At 47.7% G+C, this 16,937-nt stretch overlaps 1 protein-coding gene across 2 annotated transcripts in view; it reads right to left on the bottom strand.

Annotated features, from left to right (window-relative positions):
- Positions 1-16,937, bottom strand: part of SPTB (spectrin beta, erythrocytic) — a 124,419-nt gene that overhangs the window by 52,775 nt on the left and 54,707 nt on the right. For both annotated transcript variants that reach the window (XM_060141392.1, XM_060141401.1), the window contains exon 2: positions 16,012-16,191. In XM_060141392.1, coding sequence (XP_059997375.1) covers positions 16,012-16,159 — 148 coding nt within the window. In that variant the 5' untranslated portion in view covers positions 16,160-16,191. The remainder of the gene's footprint in view (positions 1-16,011; positions 16,192-16,937) is intronic.

The following is a 16,937-nucleotide window of genomic DNA, read 5'->3' as shown; positions in this document are numbered from 1 at the left end:
AGGCCATGTGGTCATGGGCCTGGTCCCTGGGAGGGGGGGCCATGGAGGGTCCCTGGGGAGAGTGTGTTCAGGTTGGTCACAGCCAGGGCAGACTCCGAGCTGTCCAGCCAGGGGAAACTGTAGGTGCCGTGGGAACAGGCTAAACGTCTGCTCAGCTGAGCCCAAACTATGGAAGGGCTGGCTTCTTAAATTATTAAATGTCTGACTTAATAACAACAAAAAGAGGAGCCCAGCCAGCATGGCCTCGAGGGTATAAGCCTGGCAGTTTCTGAGGCTCACAGCATCAAATTCCTTCCTACTTCATGGCTATTTTGGTGTTAGGATCTCAGACCCTTTATTCGCTTATTCATTCATTCAGCAATTGTTCACTGTACAGCTGTTAGGTGCCAGGCTCTGGGTGGAGGGGGAGGCAGCCAAGGACACGAAGGCGCCCCCATCCTTGACGCAAACTCCGTTATAAATATGATGAGTGCTGGAGTCACATGAAAAGAATTCTACGGAAGCCATCTAAATAAGACTTCCAAGAAGAGCAAAAATACTACTAGTGACTCTACAAATCTGTAATAAATATAAAATTAAAATGCCACTTGTTTGTTCTGGGCCTCTGGGCAACGTTTCAGGGGGAAAAGCCCCCTTACTCTATCGGACCACTTCCCTGATTTCAAGGACTGCTTCAGCAAAATGTAACTAAAGTTCTGATGATATATTGGACGGAAAGCAATTGCATTTATGCTGGAGCATGTTTAGATTCAACAGAGCCAGCCTCAGTCCCACGACGCTCTCCCTAGAGACCGGATCTGTGCTGTAAGAGGCTAACCCTTCCGACCGGTGGTGGAGCTTTGTCTAAGGGGCTGAAATTTGTTGCCCCTCTAGAGGTCAGTGTCTCAAAAAGTCAAAGTCCTTTCTTTCCATCTCCTTTTCTTGTCTTTAAGAATCTAAAGAGTTCGTTATGTGGGTGCTGAGACCTGTTTATCTGTGCTCAGCGAAGTGTAAGGAAGAGCTGGGCCGTGGAATTTAATTCTAGGCTGCCGGGCTGGCACACACAGCGGTGCAGGTGTAAATCACCCTGAGATCGCTCCAGTTCTCAACACACAAATAATGCTCCCTGGGCCCCCAAATGCTGGAGCTGCAGGTTTAGAGCTCAGGTAGGAGGCCTCCTGGCTGCATTTTACTGGAAGGCTGGGGTGCAATTGCCCAGGAACCCCAGTACCCTAAAACAGTCTGCAGTGTTGAGACAGGGGAAAGGTTCTGCGAGGCTCGTGATGGTCATGAGGAGAGGAAGGCCCAGGGGCGGGGATTAATTTCCATCAGCTCATAGCCCTGGCTGCTCTGCATCGGCTCGCTCAGTGCATCCACTCCCAGCAGGCACTCAGTGGAGCGTTCTGAGTGCAGGAGAGGCGGGAGGCCCGGAGTGTGTGGACAGGCCGCGGAGGCAGCTGAGCATTGGGCCTGCTGTCCCCAGGAGACCTGGGCCATCCTGCAGGGAACCGCCGTGGAAAAGAGGCCTCAGCAAGGCCCTGCCATGGGCCAGGCCTTATTTCCAGAGCCCTAACCCTGCCAGTGAAGGGGAAGCGGGCAAGTCCACCAGCACGGCCTGAATCAAAGCTACCAGAACCTCAGAAAATACTCACATCTCTGCAACCATCAAGCTCGGGGCCTCTCCATTGCTGCCTGTTCCTCTCCCCTTTCCTTCCTAGGCTGTGGCCAGCCTCCTTCTTCCCTACAAAACTCCCCTTCCTCTCTGACCAGCTAGCTAGAGTCACTGTCTGGATATTGTGACCAAGTGCTCTTTCTTTTATGTCCCCCCTTCAAAGGTTTAATTTAAGGTCAGATAAACCCAGCAAAACTCAAGTGTTTACCCACTAATGAGTTCATACATGGAAAGTGCTTAAAACAGTAGCCAGCACACAGAAAGAAAGCTTGAGGTAAACATTAACTATCACTGTTATCACTGCTGCTACTATCGTTACTGCCTATAGGGCCCAGATGCTGCAGGGAGCACGAGGCAGGCTCACTCTCCCCAAGGGCCTCGCAATCTAGTTGAGGAAACGAGACACAGACCCACAAATAGTTTTGCAACCACACAAGAGATAAAGGGCAGTTCATTTAATAATACAAAGGCTGTCGCAAGGTAATATTGGATTAGTTACCAGATAAATGGCACATACAATAAATGGTCAGGGGTGAAAGAGGAGAGAGGTCATTTCCAATTGGGACACTCAAGGCGGGGCTCGTGAAGAAAACCACTTTGCACAGGCAGAAGGGGAAGGAGAGGAGCCACAAGATGGAATGCATAAAAGGATGGAGCTTGTTCAGGGGTTGTTGACTAGCTACAGGTAAGAAGAAAACATGTGGAAAATAGCTTTTATATCGGATGTGGAAAGCCTTGAAGGAAAAGCTAAGAAGTTTAGATTTAATCCTAGAGGTAAAAGGAGACACTAAAGGGGTGGCAGGATCCTTTCCTGAAATAGGAATTTGGAAAACCCCCAATGATAATAAAAAGACAAAACATTTCAGCTTAAATTTTAAAACAATTGTGTAAAATCCATATAAATCTATAAAGTCTCCCAAGGCGCACCAAAGATTTGAACAATTGGAAAACTCACACTCAATTCTTGAATAGGAAAACTCAATATCATAAAGATGTCAATTTACCCTAAAGTTATATATTTAATATTATTTTTAAAATATTTATATTATATAATTTAAATTTGGGGGGAAACTAGACAAATGATTAGAAAACTTATTATAAAAATAAACAAAAACAGGGTTCCCTGCTGGCGCAGTGGTTGAGAATCTGCCTGCCAATGCAGGGGATATGGGTTCGACCCCTGGTCTGGGAAGATCCCATATGCCACAGAGCAACAAAGCCCGTGCGCCACAACTACTGAGCCTGCGTGCTGCAACTACTGAAGCCTGCGCACCTAGAGCCCATGCTCCACAACAAGAGAAGCCACTGCAATGAAAAGCCTGCACACTACAACAAAGAGTAGCCCCCACTCGCTGCAACTAGAGAAAGCCTGTGCACAGCAACGAAGACCCAACACAGCCAAAAATAAATAAAATAAGTAAATTTATTAAATAGAATAAAATAGCTAGGAAAGTTTCAGAAAAGAAGAGTAATAAAGAGTAACCCACGTTCCCGGGTGTTTTTTCTAACAAATATTAAAGTATAGTAAAAAGTTATAATGATGAAACTGTGTGGTACTAGCATATGAATATATAGACACATCAATGGAAGAGAAATAGTCCCAAGTATATATAGGCATTTAATATCTGATAAAGGTGGCATGTCAAATATGAAGGGGAAAGATGGATTATTGGGTACAGGGTGTTGACAAAACTAGATGACTATCCAGGAAAAATTAAGTTAAATTCGTATCTCACACTCCAGGATAAATTTCACTGTGGTCAAAAACAGAAATGTAAAAAATAAAACCATAAAAATACCAAAATCAATCATGATAGAATGTTTTTTATAATGTTAGTGTAGAGAAGGGCCTTCTAACTCTGAGACAAAATCCAAAAGCCATAAAATAAAATAAAAGATTGAAAGTTCAACTGCATCAAAAAAAGTTCTGTGTGAGATAAAATACCATAAGCAAAGTCAAACAAGCAAGGAAAATTATCTGTAACTCATATCACAAAGGGCTAACTACCTAGTATGGTAAAGAACATGTACAGATTAATGAGGAAAAGACCAATAATCCAATAGCAAAATGGACTAAGAATGTGAACAAACAGTTAATAGAAGAAAATTATAAAAGTCTCTTAAATGTATAAAAAGTTGTCCAAGCTATTTATAATAGACGTACAAATTACAAGTATACACATACACACAAACTTAATATACAGTCCTTAATTAGTTTGAACAAACTAATCATAAAAGACATCTTTGAGACAACTCGGAAAATTTGAATATTAAGTGGGTATTAAATTGTATTATGGAATTCTTAATTATATTAGGTGTAATAACAGAATTATAGCTAGGTGGGAAATGCTCTTGTTATTCAGATATTCATACTAAAATAAAGTATTTTGATAAATTAAGTATTCTAGTAAAATGTCATGATAAATCTTCAATTTACTTTAAAAATACCTCTACCCCAAAATGGACAAGCAAATATGGCCAAATATTAACAGTTAAATCAAGGTGATGATTCTTTGTACTTTTTCTCTACTTTCTTGCATGTTTTAAAATTTTGATACTAAAGGTCCAAAAGCGAAATGAAAGTACATCAAGACACTATGTTTCACTTATCAGATGCACAAAGATCCAAAAGTGTGATAAAATACCAAATTGGCAAGGATGCAGGGGAAAAAAACATTCACACGTTGCTGGAGAGGGTATAAAAGGCAATTTGGCAAGACGGATCAGAATTACAACTATACGTATTTTTGGACCCAGTAATTCCACTTCTAGGAATTTATCCTTCAGATAGACATACATTTACAAAATGATCTACATACGAGTTAATTCATTGCATTTTTGGAAAGAGCAGGAGATTGGAAACAGCCTAAATGTCCACCAGTAGAGGACTGGTTAAATTAAAATTATATGTCCATACAATGGAATACTATATCTGTAAAAAGAATGAGAAGGCTACTTGTGTACTAATATAAAACTATCTTCAAGATACATTGGGTGGGGGGACTTTCCTGGTGGCGCAGTCGTTAAGAATGCAGGGGACACGGGTCGAGCCCTGGTCCGGGAAAATCCCATATGCCGTGGAGCAACTAAGCCCGTGTGCCACAACTACTGAGCCTGTCCTCTACAGCCTGCAAGCCACAACTACTGAGCCCACGTGCTGCAACTACTGAAGCCCATGGGCCTAGAGCCTGTGCTATGCAACAAGAGAAGCCACTGCAATGAGAAGCCCACACGCCGCAACAAAGAGTAGCCCCCGCCTGCCACAACTAGAGAAAGCTCGCGTGCAGCAATGAAGACCCAATGCAGCCCAGAAAAAAAAAAAAAGAAAAGAAAAAAAAGATACATTGGGTGGGGAAGAAAGAACAATAAGGGACAATGTATGGTGAAAAAAAAAAAGCTGAGAAAAACAATATAGACCATTTGCTAATATATGCATAAAACATTCCTGGAAAGATACATGAAAAACTGGTAACACTGGCTGTGGGAAAAGAACTGGGTCTGGAGGACTGTGATGGGAACGAAACTTATTATTTGCCCTTTTGTATCTTTTGAGTTTTACCTACTGGGTGTCTATATTACTTATTCAATACAGAAATACACTTTTCTTTTCTTTTTTTAAAATGAGCCAGTTTTCCAAGGCTCTATCTGTTTGTAGAACACATGGAAATATATTAACAATCATCATTTTTTTTTTTGGCTGCGCTGCACAGCTTGCGGGATCTTAGTTCCCCGACCGACCGGGGATTGAATCTGGGTTCCTTGCTGTGGAAGCGCAGAGTCCTAGCTACTGGACCGCCAGAGAAGTCCCACACTTTTCTTTTTCTAAAGAAAATATTAAACTTTTTCTCACCCCCTTCTCCAAGATAGTTTAGTTCCTTTGTGCACCCCTGCGTCAGGGACTTTTCACCAGACAAAATTCATAAACATAGTCAACCACCTGAGCCCACGAGAGAGGTGGGAGGGAGAAGAAGGTGGTGTATGAGCTGAGAACACTCCTGTGACACCCTCCCCACCCTGGGACAGAGCCTGGGAGTGAGGTCTGTGGGTCTTGAGGGCAGCGAGGTACACTCTGCCCCACTGTGGCCACACAGCCACTCTAAGGACTTGCCCTCTAGAATATTCCCTACAAGGGTATCGAAGCACACACCTCCCCTTAGGGTCAAGGCTCTTTCCTTCTCTTATGTTACACCTCTCCAGACTTCCTCTTGGTTCTTCCTTCAACCTCCCTCCACCATTCTTGGCAGTAGCACAGTAGCTGCCGGCCCCGCCCACTCTGGTACCTACTCTACTTCCTGAAGTCATGGACATCCTGGAAGTTTGTCATTAAAAGTCCCCAGTGGGGCTGTTATAAAAATAAGCGCCTTTTACCCATTGGCTGTTCTTGAGCTAAATGGTAAAGCTGAAATATCTTATCTTTGGAAACAGTCACCCAGTTCTAGGACCATCTATTTATTCCTGCCATGGCTTCCTGTAAAATTCCTTGACTGTTTCATGCCTCTCCCTCTTTTCTCTGTTAAAAAATCTGCTCTCAAAAGTAGAGAATAGCAGCCTATATATGAAGAAGGTGGGAGAAGACCTTTCAGTGGCAAAAAAGGATATTATAATACATTTTGAGGGAAAATTCAGATTATAAAACCACATGCATAATATGAACCCAATATTGCAAACCTATATGCATAGATGCAGAGAAAAAAGCTAATGTTGGGCTATGTTATAGCTGGGTATTAAGACTGTGGGTGACATTTTTTGCTTATCTATGTTTACTAAAATATCTGCAATGAACATGTATTACTTTTATAGTAAGAAACGACAGATGTCATGAAGAAAAATAGGGTATAAAACTCAAACCCCGAGGAATAAATGACTGATGAAAATCAAATAGGTATCCTTCTTGAGCAAGTCTGTATTTTTACCAGCACATGGCTTTAAGCTATCAGTAAAGCTAGGTGGTCAGAAAGGCAAGTGGGAGAAAAGGCACCATGGGAGGCCATGGACCACTAGCCTGGAAACAAGCATTTAATGTTGAGCCCTTTGCAGGTTTACAACTTGGGATTTCCCTCCTCATGTCAGGAAGCCAAGAGCTTAGGGAACCGGAGCAAGGGATACTTTCACTCCCATGAACTTGTGACAAACCTCAATGATACAGATGCCAATCCATGATAAAGCCCAGCACGGGGCAGACCCTCAGGGACACATCATAACTGATGATGCTGACACAAATTCTACTCTTCCTGTTTGGTTTGGAGAGGAATTTTTCTTTCAACCAATCCACTTTCATTACACTGGTATTGTGAACAGCAAGAACATAGTTCTCCTGCCCATAAGGATTTAAGATCCAACTGGGGTTGATTCTAAGAGAGAACTTTAAGATGCTTACTACATCCGCAAATGCACATTTGAATATATACACACTCTTTGATGTGTAAGAATGAAGCACACAAGACTGACTCTAAAAGCGATCAGAGTTGAACCTAAGATGCTGGTTAACTAGATCTGGGTACATTAATACAAAGGAAGACTATACAGCCATGAAAACTATAATCTGCACGTTTACAGACATGAAAAAATACGCATAATATATTGCTCAGTGAAAAACATTCTAAGATTATAGATAACGTTAATATTTATACATATACATGCACAGTCACATATCCATAGGCATTACAATATCTATATGGGATATTAACAATGTCTCTAGCTTTCTCTTTTTTATCTGCTTTTCTAATCTTTTCTACACTAAATATATATTCTTGTGTATTAAAATGTTTAAAGATACAAAAGCAATCACCCTAGTTTTTAAAAAAATAGTTTTTATATATTATAGGAAAAGAACAGTTTAAATTAAAATAAATTTTTTTGAAGAAGGCTAGTTTTGATCTGGGGCTTGAAGATGATAATGGTTTTAGAATGGCAGGGAAGGAAAGAGGGGTCTTGTTCAAAGCCTCTGGTGGAAACTGGCAAATGTGTATTTGTGTGTGCATGTAGGTATGCGGGTGCATGTTTTGGGGGTGAGGAAGAGAAGCAGTTAACGCATCAGAGCAAAGGAGTCAAAGGACAGTCTAGGGAATCTGAACTTTATACTCTGGGAAAAGAAGAGCCAGATAAAGTGACATTTCACTAAAAATGTGTTGGAGGATAAAGATTCTAAGTGCCCTGCACAAATGGGGTTGGACAGGGGAGAGGCTGGAGCCCGGGAAACCAGCTTGGAGGCGGCTGCAGAAGTCTGAGGTGCCGTGGCCCCACTAACATGTGAACTATGGAAATGAAGTGATAGGAGCTGATCCGGACAGCATCACAGAACAAGGGTCAGCTAGCCCTGGCAGGTGACAGCATTTGGAGGCTGTGAGACAGAAGTAAACATGAGTTCAGGGTTTTGATCAAAGAGGCTCTAGAGGCTGCTGGTGAAAGCAAAACTTTCCCATTCCGATGTGTCAGGTGGGGTGTGGAGGGGGAGATCATGCAGGTCTGAGGGACATTCAAGAAAGCTCAAGTGCTGTGGCCTCAACAGCACAGGGCTGATGCTAACACCCCGGGATTCCAGTCTTGTCCTGCCTGGCACTCCCTGCCACGTGACCTCCCTCATCTATAAAGGGGATGGTGATAGCTATACCTTGCCTACTTCAGAGTGGCTGAAGGGTCAGTGAGATCATCTGGTTAAAAAGCACCTAGAACACTAAGCCGCTGTATAAACACCAAGCACTGTTGTCATGCACGCAGGTGGCGGCTGAATGGAGAGATGACCCTCGCTGAGAACACAAGGCTGCAGAAGTCAAGATGGGCCCGGAACCCAGCCTCAGCCCAGCCTTTAATAAACAGAGAGAATTTCTGGAGAACCCACTGATTTACTGAAAAGGATCAACTCCCTTCCCCAAAGCCAGGAGCCGAAGCTCCTCGGTTCAGGGTAAAGGCGTGTGGTCAGCGCTACCTCAAGGGAGCTTCTTCCCAGGCTACGAGCTGGGAAGACCTCCCGCGTCGTGTTACAGGTGAGGAAACTGAGGCCCGGAGGAGCAGAAAAGTAAGTTGGCCGAGGTCACCTCACTGGGGAAACTCCATGATAGCCGCAGGAGGACAGAAGAATGACGTGGTGGGGATGGACCACTTTCTGCTCCCTGTGGCCATCAAGCTGACCCTCATTGCCACCTTCTCTTTCCTGGACTTCTGTGCAGCCTCTCCACAACCTGTTCTCCCCATTGAGGCCAGAGTGATCTTTCAAAGCTAAACATAACCAGGTCACTTCTTTGTGAAAAGCACTTTTATGGGTTGGGAGCAGTGCCATCCACCCAGCCCTTTACTAAAGGCCACAGCCCCTGTCCTGAGAGCCTACAGCTCTCCCTGCTAAAGGCTCCCACCCTTTGACCCTTCAACTCTGCCACTCCTTTGCAAATAATCCCCTCATTAAACTCCTCAGCCACCGCTTTTGAGTTGCCCGCTGCTTGGCCAAGATACCCATGGCCTTTAAGGCCCCCGTGATGTGGCTCCTCTCTGCCCCTCCTGTCTCCACCCACCAGTCCACACTCTCACTAAAACAAGCCCCTACTCATCCTTGGGTGAGTTATAAGCTGTGGGTTATGTTATAAACGCACAGTTCCCAGTTAATAGCATTTATCATCATTTGTCATGACATACATGTCTATATGTACAAAGACACATGTGTGATTATCTATTTCTCACTAGACTGTAGAACAAGGTGCCCTGGTTGATCCAGTTTCCAGAGTCTGAAGGCCAAAGGGTTCGGAGGCAAAATTCTCCCAGAGACTAAGCTGCTACCAGCCTCCCTGTCATTCTGTCTCAGTGACATGATAAAAAGGGAAAATGAACAATTGCCACAGATGCTCTGAAAATGACATTCTTGGCATCTCTTCAGCCAAGCAGCACGCAGGGGGGACCCCATGGGGGGAGAAGGGAGGGAGTGCTGGCTGCTCCCAGGAGCCAAAAGCACAGTCCAGGCCTGGTATCAGAACCTGCCCTTGGGAATGAAGCTGACAGCCCATAGGAATGTCCCAGAGATGGAGGAGGCTATTAACATGGCTCACTCAGACCGCGCCGCACGGGGAGGGAACAGAGTCTCATTATTAACCTCGGTGTATTAATATTTGATAAAGCATCTTCATGATGATAGATAGCAGTCACCCAGAACAGGGGAACAGCTGTGGTTCTGCAAAGCATTCTCAAAGAGGAGGAACAGTTTTTATCAAGAGGGGACAATGGGAGAAAGTGTTATGTCCTGGGCAGGGGAAACTGCCCCGGACCACACGGTGCAGGTAGCACACTGGCCTCCCTCGTAAGTTGGTCTACACAGGTAACTGGCAGGCTTCTCTGCACAGTGGCCTGTCTCAGGGGAAGAAGGAGAACTCACAATGGCTGACCTCCAAGAGCTGCTGAGCCAATTATGTTTTTCTTCTGACAGCACATTAAAATGATTGCCGATGATTAAAGATATTTCTGTGAATAGTACATTTTCCCAATATCTAGTCTCTAAATAGAACTCCATTCCGTGTTTTGAAATCTGAGAAGAAAACATTTTAAAAATTTCTCGTTAATGACACCATCTTTGTTCTCACAGGTAGCTTAAGAGAGACATTTGGGCCATGCACACCTGATGCCTTGGTCTCCAGCAGCTGTTTCTGAAACTGTCAACTTAACAGGCTGCCAAGAAGCACCCCTGTGCCAGGGGTCAGGCTGCTGACCCCCCCGGCACAGCTGTGATGGAATCCTGCTCTCTGAAAGAAATCATTCACCCTTTGGACACAAAGCCCTTCTCACACAACTGGGGCACCTGGGCTCAGAGTCACCCTGGTGCAGGTGGGGTGAGACTAAGCGTCACTTTTTGCCACCAGAGTCAGGAAGGAGCCCATACCACCCTCTCTGGGGAGTTTCCGGAGGGTCCAGGCTGGTGGGCAGGGAGTGCCAGGGTCTGAGGACCACTGTCCTAAAGCTCTGATGGAATACCTGCCGGTCGCAGAACTTAACCTTGAGGCCTGGGCACAGTGGGTCTGGAAGACATTCAAGGTGCAGAGTGGCAGCAACCATGTGCTTCAGGGTACAGGGACACGGCCTGCAGTGCACCCGCTGCCCTGTTGCGTTCTCTGAATTGTCCTAAAGCAACCTCACCTCTGGCCTCACCTCATTTCTAGTAAGAAGGCTACAAAGAGAGAATGTGGAAAGAAAGCACATCTCTAGTTTGAAACATGACTTGGATTCTGATTTAAAGGCACAAGCAGAGTGGGCTACATAATTTCGTGCATTTTGTCTTAAAAGGGAGGCTCTGTGTCATCTGTCCCTTAGTAATTGTTCAATGAGCCAAAAAGGGGGAGAAAGGGCGTGTCGGGTCCTCCCCTCCTCACAGCCTCCTCAGGAGGCCCCAGCCTGCTCTCTGCACTGCAACCTTCCAGATGCCTCTGCATCAGTGAGCTGGAAATCACACAGCGGGCGGCACTTGGGATGCGGGGAGGCTGAGCTGTGTGCGTGCATGAGGCAGGCAGGCGATGTGCGATGGAGGCTAGTGCACAAGGTTTCTCTTTTCAGGGCATCTTTCTGTTGCCTTCCTCCAACACCCCCCCCCCCCACCATCCCCGCCCAGTGCGGCCACATCTGCCCCGAGGCAGCATCCTCACCCAGATCACAGGGGTCCACAACCAGGTGCGAGGGTGCGTGCAGGCAGAGGCCTCCTCTGGGATGAGGAAAGAGGGCACGAAGGGCAGGCGTTCTGGCCGAAAACTCCCCGCAGCCTGCAGTGCTTCATCCCTCATTCAGACCCACAAATGTTTGCCTAATGGCGCCCAGCGTGAAGGACAGGAAACGGGGTGAGTGACGATGAGGATGGCTCGAGGAGACACTGGGAGCTTTTCTTTTTTACTGAAACGCGAAGGCTGGAACCTCTTGGAGGGATAGGAACTTGGGCTTTCCAGCTGCTCCCCTTCCTCTAACTTTCAAAGCAAGTCTGAAAAGTAGGAGGGGCCAGAGGCAGTCATCAAAGCAGAGAATGGCCTCCCGTTCAGGAAGAAGCCTCAGGACTTAGCCACCGCTGAACCTCAGGAAGCGCTGTCAGCTTTAGAGGCTGACACTGGGCGCAACATCTGCCCAGGGACCTACCTGCAAATATTCCTGCTGGGCCCCCAACCCTCCCCTTGGCATGCCAAGGTCCAATCCATCCCCATCCAGGAGCCTCCTGCAGTGTCTTCTTACCCACCTCCCCTTTCACTTTAGTCAGGCTGATCCAGTTTTGAACCCAGAGTAATTCATTCTGGAGAGGAGTCAGGTATTTGTATACCAACGTGGCAGTTTCCAGGCAGAATAACCAGATGGCTTGTTTATTTCGGCCCTGGGCGGAAGAGCCGTGAATGGTCTGAAAGGCTGAATAGGGAGTGCTTCCTTTGGAGCTGAGAGGAAGATGACTTAAGAGGCAGAATAGATGGAGTCCAGCTAACCTAATGCAAGTCCTCTAACCACAGGTCACTAAGCAGAGAGGGACCAGGAAGAGCTGCCACACTAGGAAGAGCATCTCACAGGGCCTCACCGTCCTCTGGTTTCTTGTGCCTTCCTGTCACTCAGCTGATGGCAGACACACACCTGGGGTCTAGGCTGGATGCCTTTGGAGAAAGATCTGCACAGCAGCGGGCTTCATCCCCATGGCCCCTGGGTCCCTGGGGACCAAGCCAAGAGCTCGAAGGGCAAGCATTAGCCTAATTCCGCTGGTCCCTGGCTCTTTTTTCCAACCCAAGCCTTCTAAGATGAAGGAGGGTGGGGGTTAAGAGGGAAGAAACTGTCCCTGGAACAGGCCAAGGTAACTGGGACATTGACTGAGCTGATTAACTCGAATATCTGAAGTTGGGAGAAGAGAAGGGACAGAAAGATACTATTCCTGGGAGTTCCCTGGCGGTCCAGTGGTTAGGACTCAGCGCTTCCACAGCCAAGGGCCCAGGTTCGATCCCTGGTGGGGGGACTGAGATCCCACAAGCTGCAAGGCCAAAAAAAAAAAAAAAAAAAAGAAAACAAAAAGAAAGATACTATTCTTAAGGAGATTTCCTATAAATACTAACATTCACCTAGTATATTATTAATAAAATAACTTTCATAAACCTTATCTTACTTGATCTTCACAACTACCTTGGGAAAATACTACTGTCTTCACTGCGTAAAACAGGAGATCGGGGGCTTCCCTGGTGGCACAGTGGTTAAGAATCCACCTGCCAATGCAGGGGACACGGGTTCGAGCCCTGGTCCGGGAAGATCCCACATGCCGCGGAACAACTAAGCCCGTGAGCCACAACTACTGAGCCTGTGCTCTAGAGCCCGGGAGCCACAACTACTGAAGCCCGCGTGCCTAGAGCCAGTGCTCCCAACAAGAGAAGCCACCTCAATGAGAAGCCCGCGCACTGCAACGAAGAGTAGCCCCGGCTTGCAGCAACTAGAGAAAGTCTGCATTCAGCAACGAAGACCCAACGCAGCCAAAAATAAAATAAATAAAATAAATTTATAAAAAGAAAAACCCAGGAGATTGACTGAACTGTCCTCCATGGCAGTAGCATTAGCAGTGGAACCAGGACCTCAATCTGGGTCTTGTGACATTTTCCTCCTCATCCCAGGACCTTCGATTTGAGATGGGAAAGACCAGGCCAACATCTCCAACGCTGCCATGTATACGTACAAAGCAGATCACCGCCATCTTTTAAGAAATACAGGGCTGCAGGCCTTCCTTGCCATAGTACTCCTGGGAGTGGGGGAGTGGCCTCAGAGCACGCTGGAATAATAGGGACCAAAGGCAGCCTCTGCTTCCTAAGCCTCTTTGGAAAGGCTGACCCCGCCTAGACTGCCAAGTCAGCCCCAAAGACGGCACTGAAGAGAAAAACGTCAAGAAGTTAAAACCAGTGGGGAGGTGGGTGTGGGAGACTGACGCTCCCTTTCTCTGCTCTGCCTACCCAACCACTCTACTTTGGACCTTCTCAAAGCTTTAGTTTCCTCCCACAGGTCACTCAGAGTGGGCTCTCAGGAGAGGAAATTCAGTAAACTGGTTAGGGTTTTCTTTGTTTTAAAAAATCCTGAATGGACCCCAAACTTGCATGTTTACTTGTTAGCCAGATGTTCTAAATGACTAAGGTCCAGGCATGCAGCTCTACACTCTACGGTTCCTCTCCTTCTGGGGGGCTTTCAGATGCTTTGATAGATGAGATGCACACTCGTAGTGAGGAATAGGCAAGGCTGATAGAGGGCCCTTTCCTGCTCAACCCAGTTCTACCAGTTTCCCAGGCTGCGCATCACTCAGGCCAGGCTACCACACAGACCCGCCAACTGGACCAACTCTTAGCCCATCGGCCTGTTAGAACCACACACACCCTTCAATCCCCGGCCCCAGGGCCACCTCTTCCATAGACAAGTCCCTGATGCTCCCGGCATCTCCCCCTTTGTTCTCTCATTGCTATTTAATTATGTGTCTTTCCCATAGTTCTTCTCTAATTCTACTCATGCTAATTAATGATGAACATTGTTCACTTCCCTAATAGATCATAAACTCCTCAGGGACGCATACTATGTTGAATCCAACTCTCTGCTCCCCTCCTCTCCACATTCATGTCTGGGTAGGGGTTTAGCTTTACACATAGTAGGAACGTGACTGATAATTGTTAAAATGGAATTTACCTCGATTTCTTAAAAAACAGGTTACCCGTGAAACACGAAAGACAGCCCCACTCCTCAAGCTGTTCTTTGGCAAACTTTACGGAACACAGTACCGCTCTCCCTCCAGCTGTATCCCAGGGTCACTGCAGCCAGACCCAGCCAGCATGAGACACAAAGAAGGTCACCAGACTGGCAAAGGCAAGGGTTCCAAGTTTGGTTATTTAAAGAGGTTAAAATTACACTGGGGTTGGTGCCAGTAAACATCCCCTAGGAAAACCAAGGAAGGATTCTGTGGGGTAAAGGATGGTGAGGAGGAGATGAAGGAAGAAGAAAGGCAGTTTCCTGCAAAGAGCAAGGACCAAAAGGGTGACGGCTGAGACCTGAAAAGATTCTCCACCATGACAAGGGAATAAGCTATCCCATCCCTTTTACAGGGATGGGAAACCCAGACACTCCTGAGGTGAAATGTCATCATGGCCTCAGAGGGGCCCTGCTCACGACTCAAGGTCAGTTGGAGACCCAGGCACCTGGGAACAGAGTGGAGGGAGAGAAGGTGGAAGGAACCTCAGAGAGGGCCACAAGGAACCTCAGAGAGGGCCATGAGCGAGGGGCAGTGGGAGAATCAGCCCAGAGAGTGCTTTTGGGAAGGCTGTGCCCTTCAAACAAGGCAGAAGATGGAACAATCGATGATGGGGGATGCGAGTCTGATCTGACCCATACACCACCCCATGTAACCCAAACTCTCTTTATTGGTCAAGGACTTAGGGTCAGAACATAGCTACCCTGGGCAGGGCTCCATGGAGGCAATGGTCACAGGGGTCGGAGGGGGGAAAAATCCCAAGAATCAGATCTCAGCCAGCAGGGGGAGGAGAAGCCATTTCCACTAGAGATTACAGATTCCCTCTCTCTCTCCCTCTCTCTCTTTCTTTCTCCCTCTCTCTCTCAGACACACACACACAAATCTATTATGAACCTGCTAAGTAAAAATCTAATTCCAGGGACTTCCCTAGTGGCGCAACGGTTAAGAATCCGCCTGCCATTGCAGGGGACATGGGTTCGAACCCTGCTCCGGGAAGATCCCACGTGCCGTGGAGCAACTAAGCCCTTGCGCCACAACTACTGATCCTGCGCTCCACGAGAGAAGCCACCGTAGTGAGAAGCCCGCGCACAGCAACGAAGACCCAATGCAGCCAAAAATAAATAAATTTATTAAAAAAAAATCTAATTCCAGTTTGATAAGAGGTTTCGTCCAGAAAATCCTCCTTTCCGAGGCAGTGTGGGGAAGACGTTATCTGTTCTCAGTTTCCTATCGAATCACCCTTTCCTTTCGGGGCCACAGAGAAGATGATGACAGTTCCTCTATCCAGGACCAGGCAGGGGATCGAGGTCCATAATGAGGTCCACGCACCCCTGCCCGGCTGTCCCGCCCCTCACACACTCCTTCGCCCAGACCTTCTTTCACTTCTGACTTTGAACACAGGTCATTCAGGACAGAGGTTGAGGCCAACGGTCCACCTGCAGCACCTCACACCTGGGAGGAAGTGGGGGACATGTGGGAAGAGAGGCTGCCTGATCTGTGCTCCCTCCCGAGGGGCCCTGGCCTCTGAGCCACGCAGCCACGTCTCCATCACCGCCCTGCTAGGGCTCACGCCAACGCACACAGAGGATTCACCACAGGCGGGAAGGGCAGTGAACCTCGGGATTAGGCTAGCGGCTCCCCTAACCGCCACGGCCCCGAAGAGTACCTGCCAAGGCCTTGATCCGGGACCTCTCAAAGAGCCTGGCTGAGCTGTTGTCATTATCCAGCTCATCGTCCGGGGCATCCCAGCGGGCATTGATCCGGCTGTACGGTGGCTGGTTGCCCACGTTTTCAACCTCCGTGGCCGATGTCATGTCAGCAGGCCTCAGTCTTCATGGAAGGGTCCCTGGGGGCGGACAGCAACATAGTCAGAGGGTTAGTGCCCACCCCCTTGGACTTTGTCTCAGGGGAAACTTATTTGGAGTGTCCAACAGGAGTATATCCTGCGGGAGCAGCACACGGTGCCCTCTGCCTGGCCATGCTTCCTACCCAGGGTCTCCAGGTTGTCAGGTATAAAATAATGCAGCAGCAGAAGCAGCAATGGTAACGGCGGCAGTGGCGGCGGGGACGGAGAGCTGCACGCAGCAAGGGTCAGGACAGCCAGCAGGTGGAGACGTCAGTCGCAGGCAGGCCCGCTGCCTCCAAACCCGCTGCCGCGGCCACCGAGGGGGCTGGCTCTCCTGGGAGTCAGAGGCTGGCATGGACGAGCTGGGAATAGCAGCTCCATCCTGTGGACTGGGGCCAGGACCCAACCTGGCGGGGAGATGGGGACAGGGCAGGAGAGGGGAGAAGCTGGGAGTTGACTCAAACATGAATCAGTGGGGAGAGAGGAGAGCATGAGCTTTAAGATGCCACTGGTAGCCACCAGCCCCTGCAGCTGCACTGGGGAAAGTTAACTCCTCCCAGTGGCTGCCCAAGAGCCCTCCGAGTTCTTTCCCTGCAGCAAACATTCAGAAAGCCGGACCCTTGGTTTGGCCTTCTCTGAAGTGCGCCCAGGTGCTTGGACAAGCTCTCTTGTTGCGTCCCAGGCACGATGGTGGTGTGCGGTGGTGAGGGGAGCCCACCGACAGCGGAGCTGTGTGTGTTCATCTG

This window comes from Lagenorhynchus albirostris, chromosome 1 (assembly GCF_949774975.1).
Source record: "Lagenorhynchus albirostris chromosome 1, mLagAlb1.1, whole genome shotgun sequence".
In the NCBI taxonomy this organism is placed as follows: Eukaryota; Metazoa; Chordata; class Mammalia; order Artiodactyla; family Delphinidae; genus Lagenorhynchus; species Lagenorhynchus albirostris.
This window is presented reverse-complemented; position numbering and strand designations above follow the sequence as displayed.